This window comes from Canis aureus, chromosome 27 (assembly GCF_053574225.1).
Source record: "Canis aureus isolate CA01 chromosome 27, VMU_Caureus_v.1.0, whole genome shotgun sequence".
Classification (NCBI taxonomy): domain Eukaryota; kingdom Metazoa; phylum Chordata; class Mammalia; order Carnivora; family Canidae; genus Canis; species Canis aureus.
Genome location: NC_135637.1, coordinates 17,034,421 through 17,055,422, shown reverse-complemented (window position 1 = coordinate 17,055,422; position 21,002 = coordinate 17,034,421). Strand labels below are relative to the sequence as shown.

The 21,002-nt window shown below is 49.9% G+C and overlaps 2 protein-coding genes across 5 annotated transcripts in view; one reads left to right on the top strand and one right to left on the bottom strand.

Moving 5' to 3' along the window:
• RNFT2 (ring finger protein, transmembrane 2) overlaps positions 1–21,002 on the bottom strand; it is a 97,254-nt gene that overhangs the window by 6,351 nt on the left and 69,901 nt on the right. Inside the window, exon 12 of one of the 4 annotated variants that reach the window (XM_077875790.1) lies at positions 650–895. The exons of 2 other annotated variants lie outside the window; for them this stretch is intronic. In XM_077875790.1, coding sequence (XP_077731916.1) covers positions 875–895 — 21 coding nt within the window. In that variant the 3' untranslated portion in view covers positions 650–874. Of the gene's footprint in view, positions 1–649; positions 896–1,019; positions 1,600–21,002 lie in introns of those variants that run through there. One more of the 4 variants, XM_077875789.1, reaches the window with a different exon arrangement.
• Positions 85–20,536, top strand: HRK (harakiri, BCL2 interacting protein). Its single transcript, XM_077875797.1, has 2 exons — positions 85–586; positions 15,682–20,536. The coding sequence occupies exon 1, from the start codon at positions 255–257 to the stop codon at positions 528–530; it is 276 nt and encodes a 91-aa protein (XP_077731923.1). The 5' UTR covers positions 85–254; the 3' UTR covers positions 531–586; positions 15,682–20,536.

Below are 21,002 nucleotides of genomic sequence, written 5' to 3'. Positions count from 1 at the left end.
CTTCTGCCTGCAGCCCCCCCCCCCGGGGGCCGGATGATGTAACCCCCCTCCCCGCGCCCTCCCCGCCCCCCTCCACCATGTGACACTTTAATTAATAATAGCGCCGTCAGCACAACAAACGCACAACACAAGGAGAAACTTGGTGTCCAGGGGAGGCCCCCGGCGGCTGGAGCGCGGCGGAGGCAGGCGCGGAGGCCGGAGGCAGCGGAGGCGAGGGGCGGCCCGAGCGCGGGGAGGGAGCGAGGCGAGCGGTCATGTGCCCGTGCCCCCTGCACCGCGGCCGCGGGCCCCCGGCCGTGTGCGCCTGCAGCGCGGGCCGCCTGGCTCTGCGCTCGTCCGCCGCGCAGCTCACGGCCGCTCGGCTCAAGGCGCTCGGCGACGAGCTGCACCAGCGCACCATGTGGCGGCGCCGCGCGCGGAGCCGGAGGGCGCCGGCGCCCCGCGCGCTCCCCACCTACTGGCCCTGGCTGTGCGCGGCCGCGCAGGTGGCGGCGCTGGCGGCCTGGCTGCTCGGCAGGCGGAACTTGTAGGAACGCGGGGCTTCTTGGTGGGGCCGGAGCCGACACCCAGCCGGAGGGAGCAACAGGTACGCGAGCGGGCGCCGGGCGCGCGGGGCCGGGGCCGGGGATGGGCGCGCGGGGCGGCCCGGGGGCGCGAGGGCGGCGGACAGCTTTGCTTTCTTCCCTTCGCGTCTCCGTGTTCCTCTGCTCCCTTCTCGCGCCGGCATCGCCGGCCCCTTCCCGTCCGGGTCCCATCGCTCCTTCTGGGGGCCAGGTCCGCGGTTTCGGGCCTCTTCTCTCCACTCCTTGAGCGCCTCTTGCCACTCTCTCCAGTGGGATGGCTTTGGAGCGGGAGGGGGGAACTTTAGCCTCCATCATCCCCAAGTAAACACGCACTGCAAGTAAAAAGTGTGTTTGCAATGAGGACGCAGTTACAAGCCAAGCCAAAGAATTACATCCATCGCGGATTCGAGGCAAGTCCCCCCCCCCCCCCCCCCCCCCGTCCTCCGTCCTCTTGCGAGCCATCTGCAGCTCCTAAGTCGCCACAGGCTCCGAACCCTCTTCTTTAGCGGCACCTCCCTCGTCTCTCCGTCCCCGCGTCTCCCCGAGTGCCTCTCTGGATTTCCAGGTTTCCGCCGGAGCGGTCTTTCCCCCACGGCCCGCGCACTTTACAGTTTCCCTCCGCTTTGCCAACTTCTTCACTCCTTCTGCAACGAGGTGTCCCGTTTCTGGAGCTGGGCCTCCTCTCCACCGGAAGGTTGGAACCGAGATGGAGAAGGAGGTGCCCCCAAAGTGGGCTGAGACCTGAGGCTGTTAGGGAAGCCCCAAGGGGAAGGCTTTATAAGAGAGCATTTATCGAGCTCCTTCTGGGTGCTAGGCCGTCAATGTTCAGGGACCGAATGTTTGAAAGCTTGCGGTATGCTGGGCGCTGCGTGCTGGTGGGCGTGGAGAGTCAGAATTGAGCACCCACTGTGTTTGGTCCCGGTGGGAGAACGGTACTGAGCATCCTCGGAGCACTAGGCCCTTGGGGTTGGGGAGTTCTTGAGCACCAGCTGTGCGCCTAGGGGAGCAAACGTGTAAGGGATTGTCTTCTCAGATTCTGGAACAGAGCAGAGCGGCAGAGAATGAGAAGGAGAGAAAATCAGCCTGAGCTCACCACAGGTGGATCTAGGGCTGGAAGGTGGAGGTCGAAGGTGAGAAAGCCACGGCCCCAGGGTGCCCCCACCCACAGATGCCGAGCGCTCGGCCCCGGGGCCGAGCCGCGCCGAGCACCGACACCCTGAGAAGCTGGCGCGGCGCCCGCGGGGAGAGGCGGCAGCCGGAGCGTGGGGGGTGGCAGCGCCCGGGGAGCTGCGGGGGTGCGCGGGGTGTGAGCCGGGAGCGCGGGCGACAGATGTCGCGTGGGCCGGCGCAGCTCGGGCGCTGGCGAAGAGAGGTGCGTGCTTCGGGGCGCTCTCTGCCCGGCTCCCTCCCGGAGGTCCCATCCGCTACTCCCCGTCCGGGGAGAGGGGCTGCCCTGGGCCGAGGGGACCCGGCTGGGGTTGGGACAGGATCCCAGGGGCAGGAACAACCTTTTGGACGGGGCGTTGGGTGGGGGTGGGGGGGGCGGAGGGAGGAGCAGAAACAGGGAGTCGAGCGGGAGACGCGAAGCCCACAGCCTGGAATTTAAGGGGAGGCGGAAAGAAAGTGGAAGGAGAGGGAAAGAAACAGCGGACAGTGAGACCAGGAAAGGCAGATGGAGCACCTGGAGAAGAAGAGAAGCTGTTAGGAGAACAAGTCGCAAGATGCGAGCGAGAGGCACCCAGGAGGAGGGCGAGGACAAGGCCTGCCGCGGTCTTGGGGTGCAGGGAGGCTGGGAGAGCGCTCCCTTCCCAGGACAGGGCGGTGCACGCGAGGCCGGGCGCCCACCCCGGGGTAGAACAGACCTGAGCGCGTCGGGGCTAGGGGTGCTCCGGGGCCGCGCGCGGGAGGCTGCCGGCCGGGAGGTGGCGGGAGCCCTCCCCTAGGGCGCGCGGGAGGACCGAGGGCGCCCCTCTGCGCCCGGGGCGCGGGAGGAGCTGGGAGCCGGGGTCCCACGCGGCAGGGGAGGGCTCCGACAGCAGTGTCGCTACTGCAGATAATTGGCGCCTACACTTTATTGCTCCCTCCTCACTTTGCTTCTGCCCCAGAGTTCCCGGCTGCCTCTCGACTCCAGGGCACTCCCGGGTTCTTCTTCCTCCGGCCGGGCCCGGCCTGCGTCCCCTGCAGCCACACCCTCCCGGGTGCTCCCTCCTCGAGTGCCCTAACCCCCGAATGCCCGGCTCAGCTTTCCTGCAGCGCCGCGCCTCCCTCCCCCGGGACACGGGTGGAGTTATGTACCGCGCGATTCCTGCGCTCCCGCCCTGGGCTTCACCAGGCTTGGCCTCCCCGCCTCCCTCCCTGTCCCAGAACCTCAAGTCCTCTGGCCGCCACCTCCTGCCTGCAGCCACCTCCTGCCTGCAGCTCGGGCTTTGCGCTTGACTTAATTGGGGGAAACCCGTCTTTTCCCAGCCTCTCTGCTAAGTTAGGAAGACCGGAAAGAAGGAAAATCCACTGGAGGAGGACAGTGTGTTGAGTTCCGTGCGCGGTCCTCTCCACTTTTCCTACCGTGGTGAAGTGGGAGTGCTCAGAGGATGCCTTATGTATTTCAGGGAGGCCTGAGCCAGCCCTATTGGGCAGGCAATTCTCTTAGGCGTTTAGGGTGAACTGGACTATAGGCAGGGCAACAGTGTCAACACACTGGTTTTGAGCCTCCACTGTGAGCCAGCAATACTTCTTTCAGAAGTCATCCTTAAATAAACCAACACATGCGAGACTCAGTTTTCCCATATTTAAAATGGGGGCAATAATAGTACTTAATGGCAAAAGTGTTGTTAAGAGGGTGAAATGCATTCACATCTAGAGAGTTCTAGGACAGTGCCAGATGCATAAGAAGTATTTAAATGTGAGCTCCCATGCTTATGATTGTGCACTTAATATATTTCTTTCCCAAAGCAGACAACACTCTGCCTTTGTCAGGAGGCAATTCCCCAGCATCCCTATGTGAGCTCTTGGGGAATCAAGGCCAGATGTGCCAGGACAGTCCAGTGGTAAAAAGCATGGGTTTAGGGATCAGATGGAACTGGATTTAAGTCCCAGCCCAGGAACTTGCTGGCAGTGTGAGCCTAAACTGGAGCTGTACCTCTTCTAGGACTGTTGGAAGTCTGATGGGAGAGCATCCATTTAAAGTGCCCAGTGCAGTGCCTGGCACTTAGTTCACTCATCAGAGGCTGTTCTGAAATGGGTAATGCCATTCCTATTATTTCAAAGGGGAAATGGAGGCAGAGAGGGTTCCCTGGAGTCCCAAAGGACTGGTGGCAACATCAGAAATGGAATTGGAGTTTCTGTTTTTGAGCACACTGCCCCCCAGATGACTCGGGGTGGGGGGCAAGGGAGGAAAAGACAACAGGCAGCAAGCAGAGGGGGCTATGAGCTATGAATTCCTGCACTAGAGAGATTCCCTTCCTGCTAGAGCCTCAGGGGAGGCTCCTTGGAGGCTGGGGGAGGCCAAGAGGAAGATGGGTGGGATTTAACCAGTCACTTCGCAGCAAAGATGGGAGAGAGGGAACAAAAGATGCTTTCTGGTGAGCACTGGCTGGCGGAGGCGGGAAGGCAGGGAGAACTGTGCCTTGGGAGGGGGCAGGGAGGGAGAGAGTACAGCCAGGGAATCTGGCTGTGAGAAGGGGCCCACAGTGTGCAGATCTCACCTTGGGACGAAGAAGAAGGGGAGGAAGAAGACTCTGCAGGCCCAGGAGGCGCGACTGGTCAGCAACAGGGAGATAATGGGCCGGCGCAGCTTGCTTTAATGAATTAATGACGGCCTGGCCTGCCAGCCAGACATGCTAACTGGTTCTTGGCAGGTACTTTGGGGCCTAAGTAGTTAAACCGAGAGGCGCATCCCTCCAGCCTCCCACCCAGCCTACTGCACCCCTGCCAAGATTACTTCTAGAGCTTGAAAGCCTAGGCCAGGGGAGGGAGCAATCCAAAAGGAAGGAGACAGCTGTTGGGGAGGTACCCCCCGGGAAGGGGCCAGATGTGCAGGACCTTGGCAGCCTTCCCACCACATGGTCCCTGTCTGGAGTCACCCGCTTGCCTAGTGAGAGGCCAGGGCACAAGTGACTGAGCTGTCAATGTAAAAACAGCTGCACCCGGGGATAATTAAATACACCCCCAGATGTGGGCTGGGCGGATTTGGCAACCTCTGACTTTTCACAGTCGTCTCTTCAGACCTCTACTGGGGGAAGGGAGGGGAGAAGGGGGGACTTCTTTTTCCCCTCTGGTCATCACCAGTGTTATGTGGGATAGGATTTCATGGGAACAATGGGATGCCCCGCTGCCGTATGTGACTTCCTTGTCACATAGTAGGCCTATAATAACTATAACTATGTAATTAATCAATCAATTAATCAGAAACCATGATAGGTATTTCCAAATTCAGCTGCTTCTACTTACTCAGCTATTCATTATTGAGTGATTCATTATTGGACGAAGGATTTTGTGGACACAGGAAGGATCAAGATACATGAGGTCCTCTCCTCATGTACATTTTAGTGGAAAAAGACAGATAAGTTAATAAAGATTGTTCTGGTTACTGTTGCTCTATAACTACTTCAAAGCTTAGTGGCTTCAAACAATTGTCTGATTATGCTTATATATCCTATGGGTTAGGAAATCAGATATGGCATAGTAGGGGTGACCTGTCTCTGCTCCAGGCTGGTTGGGGGCTGGAATCATGGTGGGCATGGGGAGGAGGTAGCAGGGATCTCTGTTGCACCCCTTCTGGGGCCTGGGCTTTTCCACCGCATGGCAGCTTCATGGTGCTTAGATTCTGACCTGGTGACTCAGAGCTCCAGGAGCAAGCTTCCAGGGGACCAGGGGGAAGCTGCTTTGCCCTTTCTGATCCAGCTTCAGAAGTCATTTAGGTTAGAAGTAAGTCACAAGCCAGCCCATATTCAAGAGGAGTGGAGTTAGCTACCACTCCGTGGGGTGGTGACAAAGTTCTAGAATAGCACGTGGGACAGGAGATGATGTGGCCATTTTTGGATGACACAATCTAACACAGAGATAATTTCAGAAAGTGCCAAGGACTCTGAAGGTATTACAGGAAGGGAATGTAATAGAGATCCCAGGGGACTCCTTATCTGCAGTGGTTAGGAATGGCCACTTTCAGGAGGAGTCAGGAGATTGGTGACTTGAATGACAAGGAGCTGGTCACGTGAAGACTTGCAAGAAAGGTGTTGACAGCAAGTCCAGCGCTTGGGAGGTGAGATTTAGCAAGGTGTGTTTGAGGGAGAAAGAAACCCGAGTAGTGCGGCTAAGCCACATGAACTTGGGGAAGAAGAAGTCTGAGAGGCAGGGAGTGGCTAGATGAGGCCATGGTAGGAAGGCTGAGTTTGGTTCCAAGCTCAATAGGAAGAAGAGGGTGAGAAAACCAAGCTCATAGACACTTTCATCAGTAACGGGATCCATAGTGCAGATGGTGTGTGAGCAGGCACTTCACAAGGGCAGGGGGATTATGTGACGCAGTAAAGAGGACTATTCCATCATCATGCACTTGCATAATGCATTGCGCACCAGCTAGGAGCCAGGTGCCAGGATGCAGGGATATAGGGATGAATGAGTCCTGGGTCCTGGCCTCAGATGCTCCTAGAACTTCAGGAGCCGAAAACCCTGGCTCTGACTCTCACCCCAGCCTCTCAGTGGAAATGAACTAGTTCATCTCCTGCCAGGATCTGAGAGGTCCTGATTCCTGTACCAGCTCATGGATACTCAGCCCTCTTCACCCTTAGAATGTTGTAGATACTGGCTGGATTTCTATCACGTAAGGAATGTTACCATTCAACTCAGCATCATCTCCCTGTCTCCTTCCTGCCCTAAACTGGTGCCCCTGCTATTGGGTGAGGGATCTCTGTTTTAACCCACAACAGTGAGATGAATCCTTTTATTATGGCTGGATGCCCAGGGATGGAGAAACGTCCTTTACCCTTCCATGGAGAGAAAATTGGCTGCCCCCACAAAGTGTTGCCATCATTGAACCTTTGCTCCGCAGACCACAGACTTGGGCAAGATGGAATGAAATTACTTTGGGAAATTTTATGTGATATCCTCTCCCTTTTTAAAAATAGCCTTTCCTGGATTACAAAAAATATTACAAGTTCCTTATTAAATACTTGGAAAATGCTGAATAAAAGACCATTTTTGTCGATTGTTTTTATCTTACTGCTCACTGTTAACTTTTCTATAGGCTTCTTTCCATTTTCAAAAAATGCACCGATGGGGACTTCAACAAATGGAATCACTCGCTCTAGATATTTATTATCTGTAACCTGACTTTTCCATTATAGCACAGACATTTCTCTATGCCCTGTAATATTTTCTATGACACACTTAGAAGTTGCTTGCTATTCCATGATTTGGCTCTTCCACCATTTACCTTCCCAATCTACTACCATTGGACATTTAGATTGTTTCCAACATGATGGTGAGCATCCTTGCGTATAACTCTTTGGGCACATCGTGGATGATTTTCTTTTCTTTTAAAGATTTTATTTATTTGAGAGAGAAAGAGGGAGCGCACAAGTGGTGCAGATGGAGAAGCAGGCTCCCCACCGAGCAGGGAGCTCAACTTCATGTGGGGCTGGATCCCATGACCCTGGGATCATGACCTGAGCTGAAGGCAGACACTTAGCCGACTGGGTCACCCAGGCATCCCCACGGATGATTTTCTTAAAAATGGCTCCAAGTGGAACTGTATGCTATCAAAGCATATGTCAACATTCTTTCATTATAACAGTTGTCTAAAGGGTATAAAGCCTTGTGGTACAGGTCCAGAAGGGCTTTCTAGACAAAAATTGCCATTTATTGCCATGTCCCAGTTATGTCACTGGCCTCTTGAGTTGGCTGTCACCATCCTCAGCTGAATCTGTGGATTTTTGTGTGTGGAATGTTCTTTGTGGAACACACCTCCAGCTATTGCTGGAATGCCTGAGAGTGCAGATGACTCCGTGCATGCCCATCCCAATGTTGAGAAGAGCTCTGAGTCAGAGCAATGTTACTAAGGGTTTGGAGAGCTTCCCCTGCCTGGCTGGCTCTGCCTATCACCGTGGTACAGCCAGGTACTGTGTACATCTGATATTCTTGGATCTAGCACATGGTACTTAATAAATACTGAAAACCGCTCATACTGATGATGGGGAAACTTAGCTTTGGGCAGGGGGAGGTCTTCAGAGAGTGGGAATGTGTCAGGGCCAATGGGATGGATTTAAGAAGAGGTACCACTTTCAAAGACAGCCCAGATGTAAAATATTTTCGGTGGCACACCATGGGGCCCAAGTCTTGATTCTGAGAATTTAACCACTATCTGATTCACCCAGATTTTATGCTGAGACAGGACAGCCTAAAATGTCTGTAGTGGAAAGTGACATGAACTTTGGAGTCAGGCTGACTTTTGGATCAGGCCCAGAGGCTGCCATTTACCAAGTGTCCCTTTACCTTCTGAGCAGTATGGGGGCACGTCACTGATGTTCAGAAAAATGTTAGAATATGATAGATGGTAGTATGAGATACGTATTGTTCTTATTTGTGATAAAATTCAGTCTGTGAGCCCATACTCATAGGATGGCGGGAACTCATAGGAGACTTTTTAGAGCGTTTTTTTTGAAGCAGTTCCCAGTCTTGCATTGTGGCTCACGAGCAGCCTGCTTAGGCTTCTGTACCAGGGGTGAGGGAACCTCCAGGACAGGATTTCCCAACCTGGGAGACTCTGGCCTCCACATCCCGTGAGGGCACCAATCATGTTGATTTTGCCCATCACTATATCCCAAGCTGGGCATGGTGACTAGCACAGAGCAGACATCCAGTAACTACCGAATAAATGAATGAATAAGTGGATAGATAAATGAATGAATTCGGGGAGGCCTCAAGGAATTTAGGAACCCCCCAAGATTACACATAACACTGGCCGATTTCATACTTCTGTGTTTCTCCCTACTTGAGAGAGAAACCAAGACTTTGATCCAATTCTCAAACGATCTATGATCCAAAAGGTCACCATTCTAGAAATACAGCCAGAGCTACACAGGACTTTAGAGACCAGCTGATCCAAGTCCCTCACTTTCCAGAGAGGGAAACTGAGGCACAGAGATAGCTGCTGAGGTGGCTCTCAATGCCAGCTGACTCTATCTAAGAGTGTCCCAGTGTCTGGTCAAGGGTTCCAACCTTAGCCAACCTTTAGCCGGGTGGTCTTCCGGCTAAATCAGGCCTGCCAGTTGGGTTTTGTTTGACTCACATGTCCCCCAGCACTGAAAAATCAGGCACATTCTTGTAGAAGCCCGTATTTCTAGTTTTTCTTAAACAAACGGAAAGATCTGAAAAGACCGGGTCTGTATTCCCATGTGATAGCAAAGGCTTGGATGTGTATCAGCAGCCCCTTTAGATGGGACACAGATTCTCTGCTTACCCTGACCTCTCCTGGGCACACTTCACTGGATCCATGCATATATTTAAATTTGCAACCCCTGCTATTTAGGGGACCACTTGGCCAGACATCCCTTGATGCATACACACACCCACACACATACCCTATTTTAAATAAGTGAGATCATCTGTTCATGTTGTTCTGTAATCTGCTTTTTCTCACTAAAAATAGATTGCCGATCTCTTCCCATGTCAACAAAGAAAGGTTTCATCATCCTTTTTAATGGCTGCATGGTGTTCCATTGTTGGATAAACCATGATTCACTTATTTGGTCACCTCCCCAGGGGCATTTAGGTTGTTTCTCATTTTCTAAGAGTATGAACCAGGTGTATTCTTGTTTGGACAAGTTTGCAACTAGAAAAAAAAAGTGAAGTTCCTAGCAGTGAAGTTATTGGGTCAAAGAATGAGCATGTTATAATGTGGGAAACATTGGCAAGGCTACTTTAAGAAGGGTCTGCCCATTTGATTTGGTGTCCATCCTCTGCTGCCTCCCAGATCTCAGTGCTACCCTCTGGAAGTCCAGTTAGTGTGCATTCAAGGTCCACCTGCTATAATTTCATAGTGGGCAGAAGCTCTCAGTTCTCTGCTCTCTCCTCACAGACTTTACGTAATCAATAACCATTCACTGAAGCACTGATGACCACTCAGTGATGAGCTTGGTAACCCCTCACTGAGGCACTGATGACCACTCACTGAGGCAATGATAACTATTCACTACTAGCTGGGCACTGGGCACAGGGGAGCCACCATCCCTTCCAGCAGCTGCCAAATGGCCTCTTCCTCTCTCACATGCCTCAGATCCAGCCTTTTTCTTTTTCTTTTCTTTTTATAAAAGATTTATTTATTGGGGTGCCTGCCCCGCATCAGGCTCCCTGCTCCTCCCTCTCACTCTGCCCCTCCCCCCACTCATGTTGGTGAGTTTGTTTAAAAAATTTTTTTAAATTTCAAAATTTATTCATTTGAGAGAAAGAGCAAGTGAGAACATGAGCAGGTGGGAAGGGGCAGAAGGAGAGAGAGAATCTCAAGCAGAATCCCAGCTGAGTGCAGAGCCCCACATGGGGCTCGATCCCAGAACCCTGAGATCATGACCTGAGCTGAAACAAAGAGACACCCAATGAAGAGTCAGCCATCCAGGAGCCCTAGCCTTCTGCTTTTTCAATCCCCTTATCCTACCTCCTCAGCACCTACCTTCCTAAGTGGGCAGCATGAACTTCAGGGATGGAGACTGGAGACACAGACCAGAGCAGTGATCCCTCTAGGAAGATTCTGTATGGAGACCTTTGTCCCCATGATTCTTAGGTGCTAGGATCAACTGCTGGTCCCGTCTAAACTCCACAGTCAAAACCAGCTCCCTGAAACCAAGGACGGAGAGTGGGGGAGTTGCCACCATTATTCTCTTGCTCACATATCCACTCTCACCCAGCAGGTTGAAATGAGCACCTACTCTGGCCAGGGCATTATGATGGGCTCTGGGGACATAAGGATGAGGGGGAGAGACACGGTGTCAGTAAATGCACAGAAAATATTCTGGGAGGCTTAAAGGGTGGAGTGACAGGGGCTTTCCCTTTATTTATCTCTCCTCTGCTGTTTGAATTTGTAACTTAACACTTGTGCAAACAGCAAGACCAAAAAAGATCTGTTTTTTTTTTTTTTTAAATTAAATGTTGAGACCTCTTAGGAGGGCACCCAAGAGTCCTCATCGCAGATACAGGAACAAGGGAGCGAGCCTCTGGCTTGATCTACTGCTGCGATAGGGCTTGCCTTCACAGCTTCCTACCTTTGCACCCACAACAGGGTAATAGCACGGTGCTCCAGGGAGGTAGGGCCCTGATGTTCCACATTCTCTCCTCTGCCCACCTGCCCCCTCCACACTGTGGGTGCCAAGTGGAAATAGGGACTTTTTTTTAAAAGGCAAAGTGTCATGGCTCTCTTCAGCTGTGAGCTTTGGTTGTGAGTCAGCATTTGAGAAAGTTTTTTATGAGCCAAGTTTGAGGAAAAACATCTCAGGGGCAGGACACTGGCTCAGAGGGGGTGGTGGACTTTATTTCTTAAAAATACAGCTGACCCTTGAACAACATGGGCTTGAACTGCACGGGTCCACCTATATGCAGAGTTTAAAAAAAAAAACTAAATATAGGACAGTATTGGCAATGTATTTTCTCCTCCATATGATTTTCTTAATAATGTTCTCTTTTTCCTAGCTTATTTGATTACAAGAATTACAGTATATAATACATAGAACATACAAAATATGTGTTAATTGACTGTTGATGTTATGAACAAGGCTTCTAGTCAACAGTAGGCTATTAGTATTTAAGTTTCGGGAGAACCAAAAGTTATGCGAGGGGGTTTTGATTGTGTGGGGAGTCAGTGCCTCTAACCTCCACATTGTGCAAGAGTCAACCATAGTTTGTTTGTTTGATTTATTTATTTATTTATTAAAAATTTTTTTTTTGAGACAGAGCAGGAGGGGTGGGGCAGAGGGAGAGCAAGAATCTTAAGCAGGCTTCACACTCAGCACAGAGCCTGACACGGGGCTTGATTGTGCAACCCTGAGATCATGAGCTGAGCCAAAATCAAGAGTTGGACACTTAATCAACCAAGCCACCCAGGGGCCCCTGGGCTCTTAACCATTACACTATTTTTCATATCTGTACGTCTCTTTATATGGATATGTAGATAGGCACATACACATATACATATTCATTGAAGGAAAAAAGATCTGGGATCATGCTGTTTGGCCATTTGCTCTTTTCAATTAAGATTCATAGCACCCAAAAAAAAAAAAAACCAAAAAAAAAAAAAAAAAAAAGATTCATAGCACCCAAAAAAAAAAAAAAAAAAAAAAGATTCATAGCACCCTTAGGGGCTTTCTCCGTCTCTTGCCCTCTCTCTCTCTCTCTCTCAAATACATAAATAAATAAATAAAATATTAAAAAAAAAGAACCATAGCACATTTAGATTTGCCTCTTTCTAACACACAGGTAGCTTAATGTGTTAATCCAATCTCCCACCAATGCACTTACAAGATGTTTCCAGACTACTGCTATTACAAATAAAGTTGGAAGGAACACTCTTGTGCATATTTAGGTGATTACTTCCTGGCCTAGGAAGTAGTGGGCAAGCTTCCTGGCCTACCGTGTCACATTTAAGATCCCCAGAAGTGTATGTGCAGGTGCCCTCCATGTAGGGTGAGGTGACATGGCATCCACTGGCTGCACAGAGGCGTGCTTCAAATGTCCATCTGTCACTACGGACACCAACCTGCCACCAAGACATAAACAGGTGCCAAGTTGGTCCATGTAGCTGCTCTTGGAAGCTCTTAGAAATTTGACTCGTTATAGGTTTAATGATTTGCAGGAAGGAAAAGTGAAAATCCTTTACCTACTTTTGCAAGAAAATTCCATTCCTCCCACGGATGGAGCTGATCAGTGCCATAAAAGTAGAGTTCTCTTACCTCTCCTGATACCATCATCATTTTCCCTTCATCACCAACATTCAACTGACACATCTACACAGCCTCACTCTGCACAACTTTGGGATGTAGGTCCCTGCTCATCATGATCCCCTGATTGAGCTATATGTGTCACTGCCCTTGTGCTTTGCTCTGGCCCCTTCCCCACTTAAATGATCCTTCCTTCTTCCAGTTATTGAAAAAAAAAAATGAATGCATCTTTTAAAGACCCAGTTCGAATCTTGGTTCCTCTCGGAAGCTTTCCTGGTGAGCACAGCCACATCCTGACTCCTGGGCTGTCCATACAGCTATGGACAGTGGTCTTCGCTGTTCTGGCCTCTGGCATGTCACATCTCCCCGAGAAACGCTGGAGGCAAATCGAGGGCAGGCTCTGGGGCCTCATCTAGTGTCCAGAGCAATGCTCAGCACAAAGTCAACACGCTCCGTAGCACATAGGTGTGATTCCTTTCTTTCCCTCCATCCTTCCTTTCTGTGCATGCTCAAGGCAGCGTGATTATCTTAGGCTAGTGCCGCAGGGTTCCATTGACCTTTGAGATCAGTGTGACTAGGCGCCAACAACGTGAGTTTTTAGAGTTTACAAAAGCGATTTTCATAAACTAAATTGAGTGTGTTTATCAACTGAGTTAGTGGATGACTGCTTCAGTATCCCATGAAAACCCAGGGCGGCAACACAGTAATGTAGACGTCCTGCTTTGCTCTCATGGAATAGAAGGAGAATCGGGGCTTAGGTGGTCGTAAAGGTCTTTTTGCCTTCACCTGAGCAGGTCAGAACAAAAGGACTGAGGTCACTGATTCGGATCCTTGTGTCAGCTCATGTCGATTGTGGGGTCCATGGGATTGGAACTCATGTGGTTCACACGGTCGTACATACTGATTAAGGGTACAAGTAAGAGGCAGAGAGTCCCTCCCCAAGCTGAGTAATCAGAGAAGAGTTCAGTGAAGTTTCGGTGACCGAATGTAGACAGGGTTTTAGGAAAGCAGGGAGGAGTAATGCAGCACCACCGGGCAGGCCACAGAGGAGAGCCGTCCACCCCTGCCTGGAGGGTTGAGGTGAGGGAGTAGGAACCAGAGTCTGGAGGGGGACTTGGAGTGCAACCAGAGTCTAGCCCAGCAGGCACTGGGGCCCCACAGAATGGGAGCTGGGGGAGTACACACCCTGGACTCCTACCCCATCGGGGCCTTCTGTTGACCAGACCCAGCAGGAAAACCCATTAGTGCTGTTCATACAGGTCAATATCCCGGATTCTCTGGATTCTCTCCAGTTCAGAAAGTGATCTCTCTCCCACTTTGTCTCCTACACCACTTGGTCTGTCCTGTTCACATGGCAATTCTCATACCCCCTGCTCTGGACCAACGCGCCGTCCTCTGCGAACTTCTTGCCCCTGCTAACTCTCTGGCCTCACCCCTTCCCCGCCCCATCACCCAGGCTTTGCTGGAGTCTCATCAAGCACCTTGACCTAGTGGGGGTATTTCATTGCTCTGTTCTTTCCTCTGTCCTGCTTCTTCCCTTTGTCCCTGCCACTCCCCCATCCCTTTCCTCTGCTCCCTCTTCCTCCTCCTTCTGATGTAACTCACCTGCCAGAAAATCCATCCTTTTGAAGTATACAACTCAGTAGTTTCTATTGTATTTCCAGAGTTGTGCGGCCATCCCCACAATCGATTTTAGAGCATTTTCATATCCCCAAAAGAAACCCTATCCCCACTAGTGGTGACTCCCTCACTCCTTCCTCCCCACAGCCCTGGACAACCACTAATCTACTTCATGCCCCTAAAGACTTGTCTCTTGGTGACATGTCATATACGTTGGAACCATACAGTATGTGATCTTTTCTGTCTGGCTTCTTTCATTTAGCATAATGACCTCAAGGCTCATCCGGGTTATAGTGTGTCCATACCTCCATTTCATGGCTGCACAATACTCAATTGAATGGAAATACCCGCTTTGATCAGTCAATGGACTTAGGGGTCGTTTCCACTTTTTGGCTATTATGGATAATGCTGCTCTAAATACTGATGCACAAGTTTTTTTTTTTTTTTTTTTTTTTTTAAGATTTTATTTATTTATTCATGATAGTCACACAGAGAGAGAGAGAGGCAGAGACACAGGCAGAAGGAGAAGCAGGCTCCATGCACCGGGAGCCCGATGTGGGATTCGATCCCGGGTCTCCAGGATCACGCCCTGGGCCAAAGGCAGGCACCAAACCGCTGTGCCACCCAGGGATCCCGATGCACAAGTTTTTGTACAAATATATGTTTTTCAATTCTCGGGGGTAAGCGCTGTTTTTTCTGCCCTTCCCAGAATGCCTCATCTTATCCTGGCTAATTTCCTAGCATCGCTCAGTACTCTTTCTCTCAAGGGCTCTGACTCCCCCTTTCCCTCCTGGGCTCCCATAGTTCGTGTTTATCCAGACTGCTCTTCCCACGACAATGTCCTTGATATCAAGTTCTTCTTATCTCTTTCTGTTGGTTGCTGAACCCCTTAAAGGGCAAGAGCTATGTCATTGGGTTTGTGACACCTAGCATGATTCTTCGTATGTTTTGGGAATGAATGAATAAATGAGAGCAGAGACTATCCTATAAGCCTGCCTTGAATATGGATCTGTGAAATGAATAGATGAAGGTCCTGTTCCTGATTTGGAGGAGCAAAGGGGCAGAGTGGTTCTATATTCTCTCTCTCTCTTTTAAAGATTTTATTTACTTATTCATGAGAGAGAGAGAGAGGCAGAGACATAGGCAGAGGGAGAAGTAGGCTCCCTGCAGGGAGCCATGTGGGGCTTGATCCCATGACCCTGGGATCACGACCTGAGCCAAAGGCAGATGCTCAACCACTGAGCCACCCAGGGCCCCTACATTCTCTTTTTTAATCACAGAAGATGCCTACATCTGAAAACAGAAATGGGTGTGTGTGTGCACAAACAAATGTTTGTTTAGGGATGGCTGCTGTGTGGACAGGGCTTTGGCCATGGTAGGGATGGGGGCGGGTGCAAAATCTAGCTTCTGGGGAGCCCTTCCTCCAAATCAAAGCTCTGTGTCTAGCAGCTCTCTCCCATCCCCCTCTGCCTCCCTCCCGGACATTTCGGGGCTGGCAGTGCAGAAGCCCAAGGCACTGACGTCATCCCCAGCAGCTGTCTGCACGTGCCTACTGACCGAAATACCAATCTTTATTTCTGCAGGTTGGTGAAAAACCCTGTGTCCTTGGAGAAAGCTGGTTCCCGTTTTCCTGAGGGGGAGCCCAGAGCTTGAAAGGCCGCAGTTGGCACTTCGAGAAGGAAGTGAAGAGGAGCCTGGAGCAATAGTAGCAATGTGTGCGGAAAGGAACTGGGGAAGCCCTTTGCATATCCAGCTGCAGAAACAGACACCCCAATGCTATTTACATACAGCTCTATATATATAAAAAAAAGAAAATATGAATATTACTACTCAGTGCATGTGTTGTCAAGGACACAGTCCCCTCCCTTTTCTGCACCTTCCCATGCGAACTTTGATGCTTCTGTGTCTGGGGCACCGGAAGAGAGATGCCTACTGTGTACCTAGGAAATCTGCAAAGACTGGTGGGAGTTAGCCCCAGAGTTGACCCACCACCTGGGGAGGGATGCTGGTGGAGTGAGTGGTGAAATTGCAAAAAGGCAAAATAGAGAAAAAGCAAGGAGGACAAGGAGGAGCACTGTAGGGGCAGTCTGGGATTCTCCATTTCTAAAGTCTTGACAAGTCCTAGTCTCTCTATACCTATGTAGGTAGATAGACGGTCCTGCTGTCACATCAAGACAATTGAGATTTTTTTTTTCTCCTACCAGTCTGGTGTCTCTGGTGCTTCACTTAAATTTTGCTGGTGCTGTGTTCTTGCCGGTGCTGCCATGGTGTTCTGTTGCCAGACTGCAAGGCCAGGGGACAAGAGAGATTTCTATTTTGCTGTTTCAAATTCTCTTTTTAAAGGGACAAGTCGCAAAAGTGCCACTTGAGAGTCTCTTCTCTTTCTCTGTGGGGATGAAAATCCAGAGGCGTTTTTTGGAGCAAACCTTGGGATCTGGCGGGGAGGGAGGGAAGGGATGGTATGGAGTGGCTTGCTGGTTACTGAGGCGGAAAGCTGACCTCATATGTGACTTGTTTGCTATGTCCTCTACCCCCACAAAAGTATCTTGGGAGTTCAGCCCATGGCCTCCCCCACTCCCCAAGGGGATTTCAGGGCTTAGGTTTTTATGGATTAAAGAGCCAAGGAATGGCTACATTCTGGTCAAGGGTGATTTATAAGGAGGAGGCACTGGGGGAGGGAGCGGGTCATTTAAATGAAATGCACCAGCATCTCACTGACTGACTGAGGGTCTGATTTTTTTTCCCCCAGGATAAGCTACTATTTTCAGAAGTTTCTAGAAGGGCTTAAAAAAAAAAAAAAAAGATGTGTGCTGGACTGAGAGTTGGCTGCAAAGACTCTTCAGGGAGCAATTATTATTTTTTGCTTTTATTTTTAAAAATGCAAAAAAACACCAGGTATTATTCCTCTGTGCTGGGTCTCACACAGTGCCCTGTGCAAAGCTGAGGTGGTGGTGCTCCAGACTGCGAGGGGATCAGACTGTCATTCTGCAAGGCTGGATCTGCAGGTCACCACCCAGTCCCTAAGGACAGGGGGTCCACTGGGCTGATTTGCAGATACCCTTACAGTTCTAAGAAGCCAGCAGAGGGATCAGCCGTTGTTAAGGTTGACATGGGGTTGAATTATTCCCCACAGGCTTTGTTGAAAATTGCCAGGTCCTTTAGAATGCAGGACCTTTTAGCGCTGTTGCAAGCTGGGAGCTGTCTTTCTTTCTTTCTTTTTTCCATGCCTTATGTTTTCCTAAATAGCCCTTTAAAGACAAATGTAACCCAAAGCACTGAAGGTGAGGGCAGTCTGTCCGCCTCCACCTCCAGAAGGTTTGTGCAAAAGGAAAGCTTGTTGATGGAGAGTTCGCTCCCTTTTGTTGAGGGGGGCCCTCCCCACATTTATGTTTGCAGGGGATGAGTGTGTGGGCAGGGTCTGCAGAGAGCAGCAGGCGACATCCCCACCAAGCCACGAACTTAGAGAAGGCACATTAATTAATTAGAATGATATGAAACACGGTGTCTGCCTCTGTATCGTCACTTTCCGAGCCAAACACTAGAGACTTTCCGGCTCAGCCCATTTTCTGGGGAGGGGGTTTTCATTACTATAATGGTACGTGATCACAGCTACTCTGCTGCTTTAAGGCTGTACCCTCAACACTGCAGTAGGGCCACACTGACCATCCAGACACAGGGGAGAGGTGATATGTCAGAGAAGCTCTTTTTTCAGCCCTGACTTACCTACTAGCTTCTGACATTTTCGCAGGAGGATCCAAACTCCAAATGCTGGGGTTGGTGTTTGGGGCAATTTTGATTTCAATGAAGCCACACTGCTGAGAACTGGACACCCGTGACCTCCTGATGGAGCTTTATAGCCAAGTCCCTTGTACATATTCTCTTGTATTAATAGAAACTGTGTATTTATCTAATCCTGGCTTTTTCTTGCACATCATTAATTTGAGTGCACTTCTCGACTGCCCCGATTTTTGACAAGGGGTTGTTTTTAATGCTTGTTTTTATATGAGATTTGACTTCTTGATGGACATTTGTATTAGGAAATTGAAGCATGATATATATGTATATATTGTCTCCACCGTCTCTGAGGCTGCATTACTTGGATTGCATGAGATAGTGGGGTGGTGTTTTTTTTTTTTTTTTTAAATATTTCCACAGTGTGCAAAGTGCTGGCACCATCCCTCCCTCTCTCCCCCGCTTTTCTCCGGCTGCCAAGGAGTCATTGATTTTGATTAGCTTCACTGCAGAGCGTCTGTGAAGAGAGGGAGAGGGAGGGAGGCTTTGAAATAAATTTTAAAAAAGACCTCATATCGGGTTTCAGCAGACAGCAGTGTGTGTGTGTGTGTGTGTGTGTGTGTGCGCGCGCGCGCGTGTATGTGCGCGCACGCGTGTCCGTGCAAAGCAGAGGGAGGCCTCTGAGATCATTGTTTAGGTAGCTGCTGCATAATGAGGTGAGGAGCAAACAGAAGGGCCTCCTTCCTGATGGTACTGGTTGCTCTCAGAGGGTGGGGGTCCAGAAGCCACAGGGACAGGAGCCTCCTGGGACTTTAACATTCCCATTCCAAATTAGATCTGTTCCCTTCTAGAAGCTTCTTTCCCCATCCCCCATAAGCAAGTAGGATCTCCTTACCCCATTTCAAATTTGGGATTCCATTTCATGTTCCTCCTGGCCTAGATGTAGCTGGAGTAACAGGTTTCTAGGAGGAAGCCCATTTCCCTCTCTGGCTGCTGTCCATGGTCCTAGGCCATGAGCCTCTCCTAGAACCCAATTCCCATTTTGTTTTCCTCTCTTCCATTGAGCTACTGGAGACTTCTTTTCTACTTCTCCCAGTGGTCTCATTTAAGAAATTCTTTTCTATTTTGATGGGAAAAAATGGTGATTTAAACAATACTGTCACAGACTGATGAAACTGTGACTTTGGTTTCACAACTTACGTAGCAGATCTCGTGCTATTATCATGTTTCTGACCTTGATAAAATATCACTTCCCCTAGTTGGGAAACTGTGAGAGTCCATCTCTGATCCTGCACAAGTCTCTTTTGGGGACACTGGTTTGCCACTGTGGACTTTTTGAGTGTCCACCTGGTATCAGAAGCTGCCGTGATCAGAATGCAGGTTTTCTTTTATGTTGATACCAACTCCTTTTCTGAATCTTTCCTTAAGTCAGCCTGGGCCAATCAGAGTCAGAAGTTGCTTGGAGGGTGAGGGGGCACAGGCTAGACACCCTAGCCTAGTCCCATAGGAGCTGATGGAGGATGTTGGTGTCATTAAGTGTCATTTTAAAGCTTAGACCAAAACTTTCTTTTTAAAATAGCAATTTTTTTCCATCTAATACCTATTTATTGAGCACCTACAATGTGCCAGGTTGTAGAATCCCATCTGGGAAGAAACTTATGTATGGAGTGTGGAGGGGCAGCCCTGCCTGGAACCAGATGATGCTAATTGTCCCTTTCCAGTCTGGTTCATGGTCTTTAACAGATTTGTCAGGCCATCCCTATCACCCCAAGCCTTGCTGGCAGATGGTTCTATAGTATTTATATTTACAGAGCACTACTAGTCATGGAGGAAATTAAAAAGCCTGTGATCTCAACTGACACCCAGCATGAAAAGCCTAGCTCCTTCTTGCTGCTTCATGCAGTAACAAAAGCCACCATCTACAGCGTGCTCACCACTCCTGAGCCCTGTGGAGAGTGCTTTACACGTTTCTGCAGTTATTCCTCATACCCATTCTGGAAGACAGTAGTTATTATTCCCGTTTTACAGTTGAGGAAGCCGAGACTCAAAAGGTTTTCAACCTAGCCTAAGGCTGCATACAAAGAATGAAGTGGCCAAGCCAAGATTTGAACTCAGGACTGTATGACCCACCCCCCAACCCCCCCAAGCAAACCCATGAGCTAACTGTTCTGTCACACTGGATTCCCTCCTCAGCTGGTCCATAGCATTGCTAGTTCAAGGGCAAGCACAGCCTAGGGCCCAGCAGGGAGCAAGAGAGTGTTGCATTTGGGAACACTCCAGAACAGGCTGGATTGGTTGAGTTGGCAATTTTACGTATTTATGCCCTGCCATTTGTGTCCTTAATTTCTCTAAGGTCCCTTGGAGGAGCGTCTGGTTTGCAAACAGGGCCTGTTCAACTTACTTCCTAGGACATGGGAAGCTTTTCTTACCTCTTTCCTGTCCCCTCCCTGACCGGAACCCTTAAGTCTTTTGCACTATAAGTGCCCAGGAGTCTATGTGTGTGTGTGACAGGGATAGCTGTGGGGGTGTTTGGAACCTCGGTGAGGCCTCTGGCTCAGCCAGAGAGGCAATAAGCTTGGGAACATTCCGTTCTGGGTTCTAACCTTGCTGGTTTGTTGTGCTCTTTTGTAAGAGGAATTTCATACCTTGGAGACGCTTTGTACATATTTGTAATGACTTTATTAAAAAACTGGTTGTGTGCTTCCAGCCAAAGGCCTTTGCGTTTTCATTTCATTTTGAAAGATTGGTCCCCAAAGATTATGGGAGGATCTGGCTGTACACCCCAACCTTTCCTGGAGCAGGAGGCCACACACTCACCTCCCTTCTCTGAGGGTATTTCTGAGAACTCCCTAAGGGGAGGATTGGCCTAAACAGTACCCTTGGGTTGGCCAAGACATTGAGGGAACCCGCCTGACAGTTCAAGATCAGTGTACAGAACCATCACTTAGGCATGGTACCATGCATATAAGCTATAATGGCTGTGCAGACTGATGTCTCCAAACATGGGCACAGGGGTCTCTCTGGTGGGCTCCTTTTACCTACATTTACCTGGTCTAAGATACTCTGAGCAATCAAGTTGTAGTCTTTTCCTAAGAATGGTGAGTTAGGGACAGGTGATTTTTCTAGATAGTAAATGCTTTCTTTTTCCTTAGGGACCTACCCCTGCCTCACT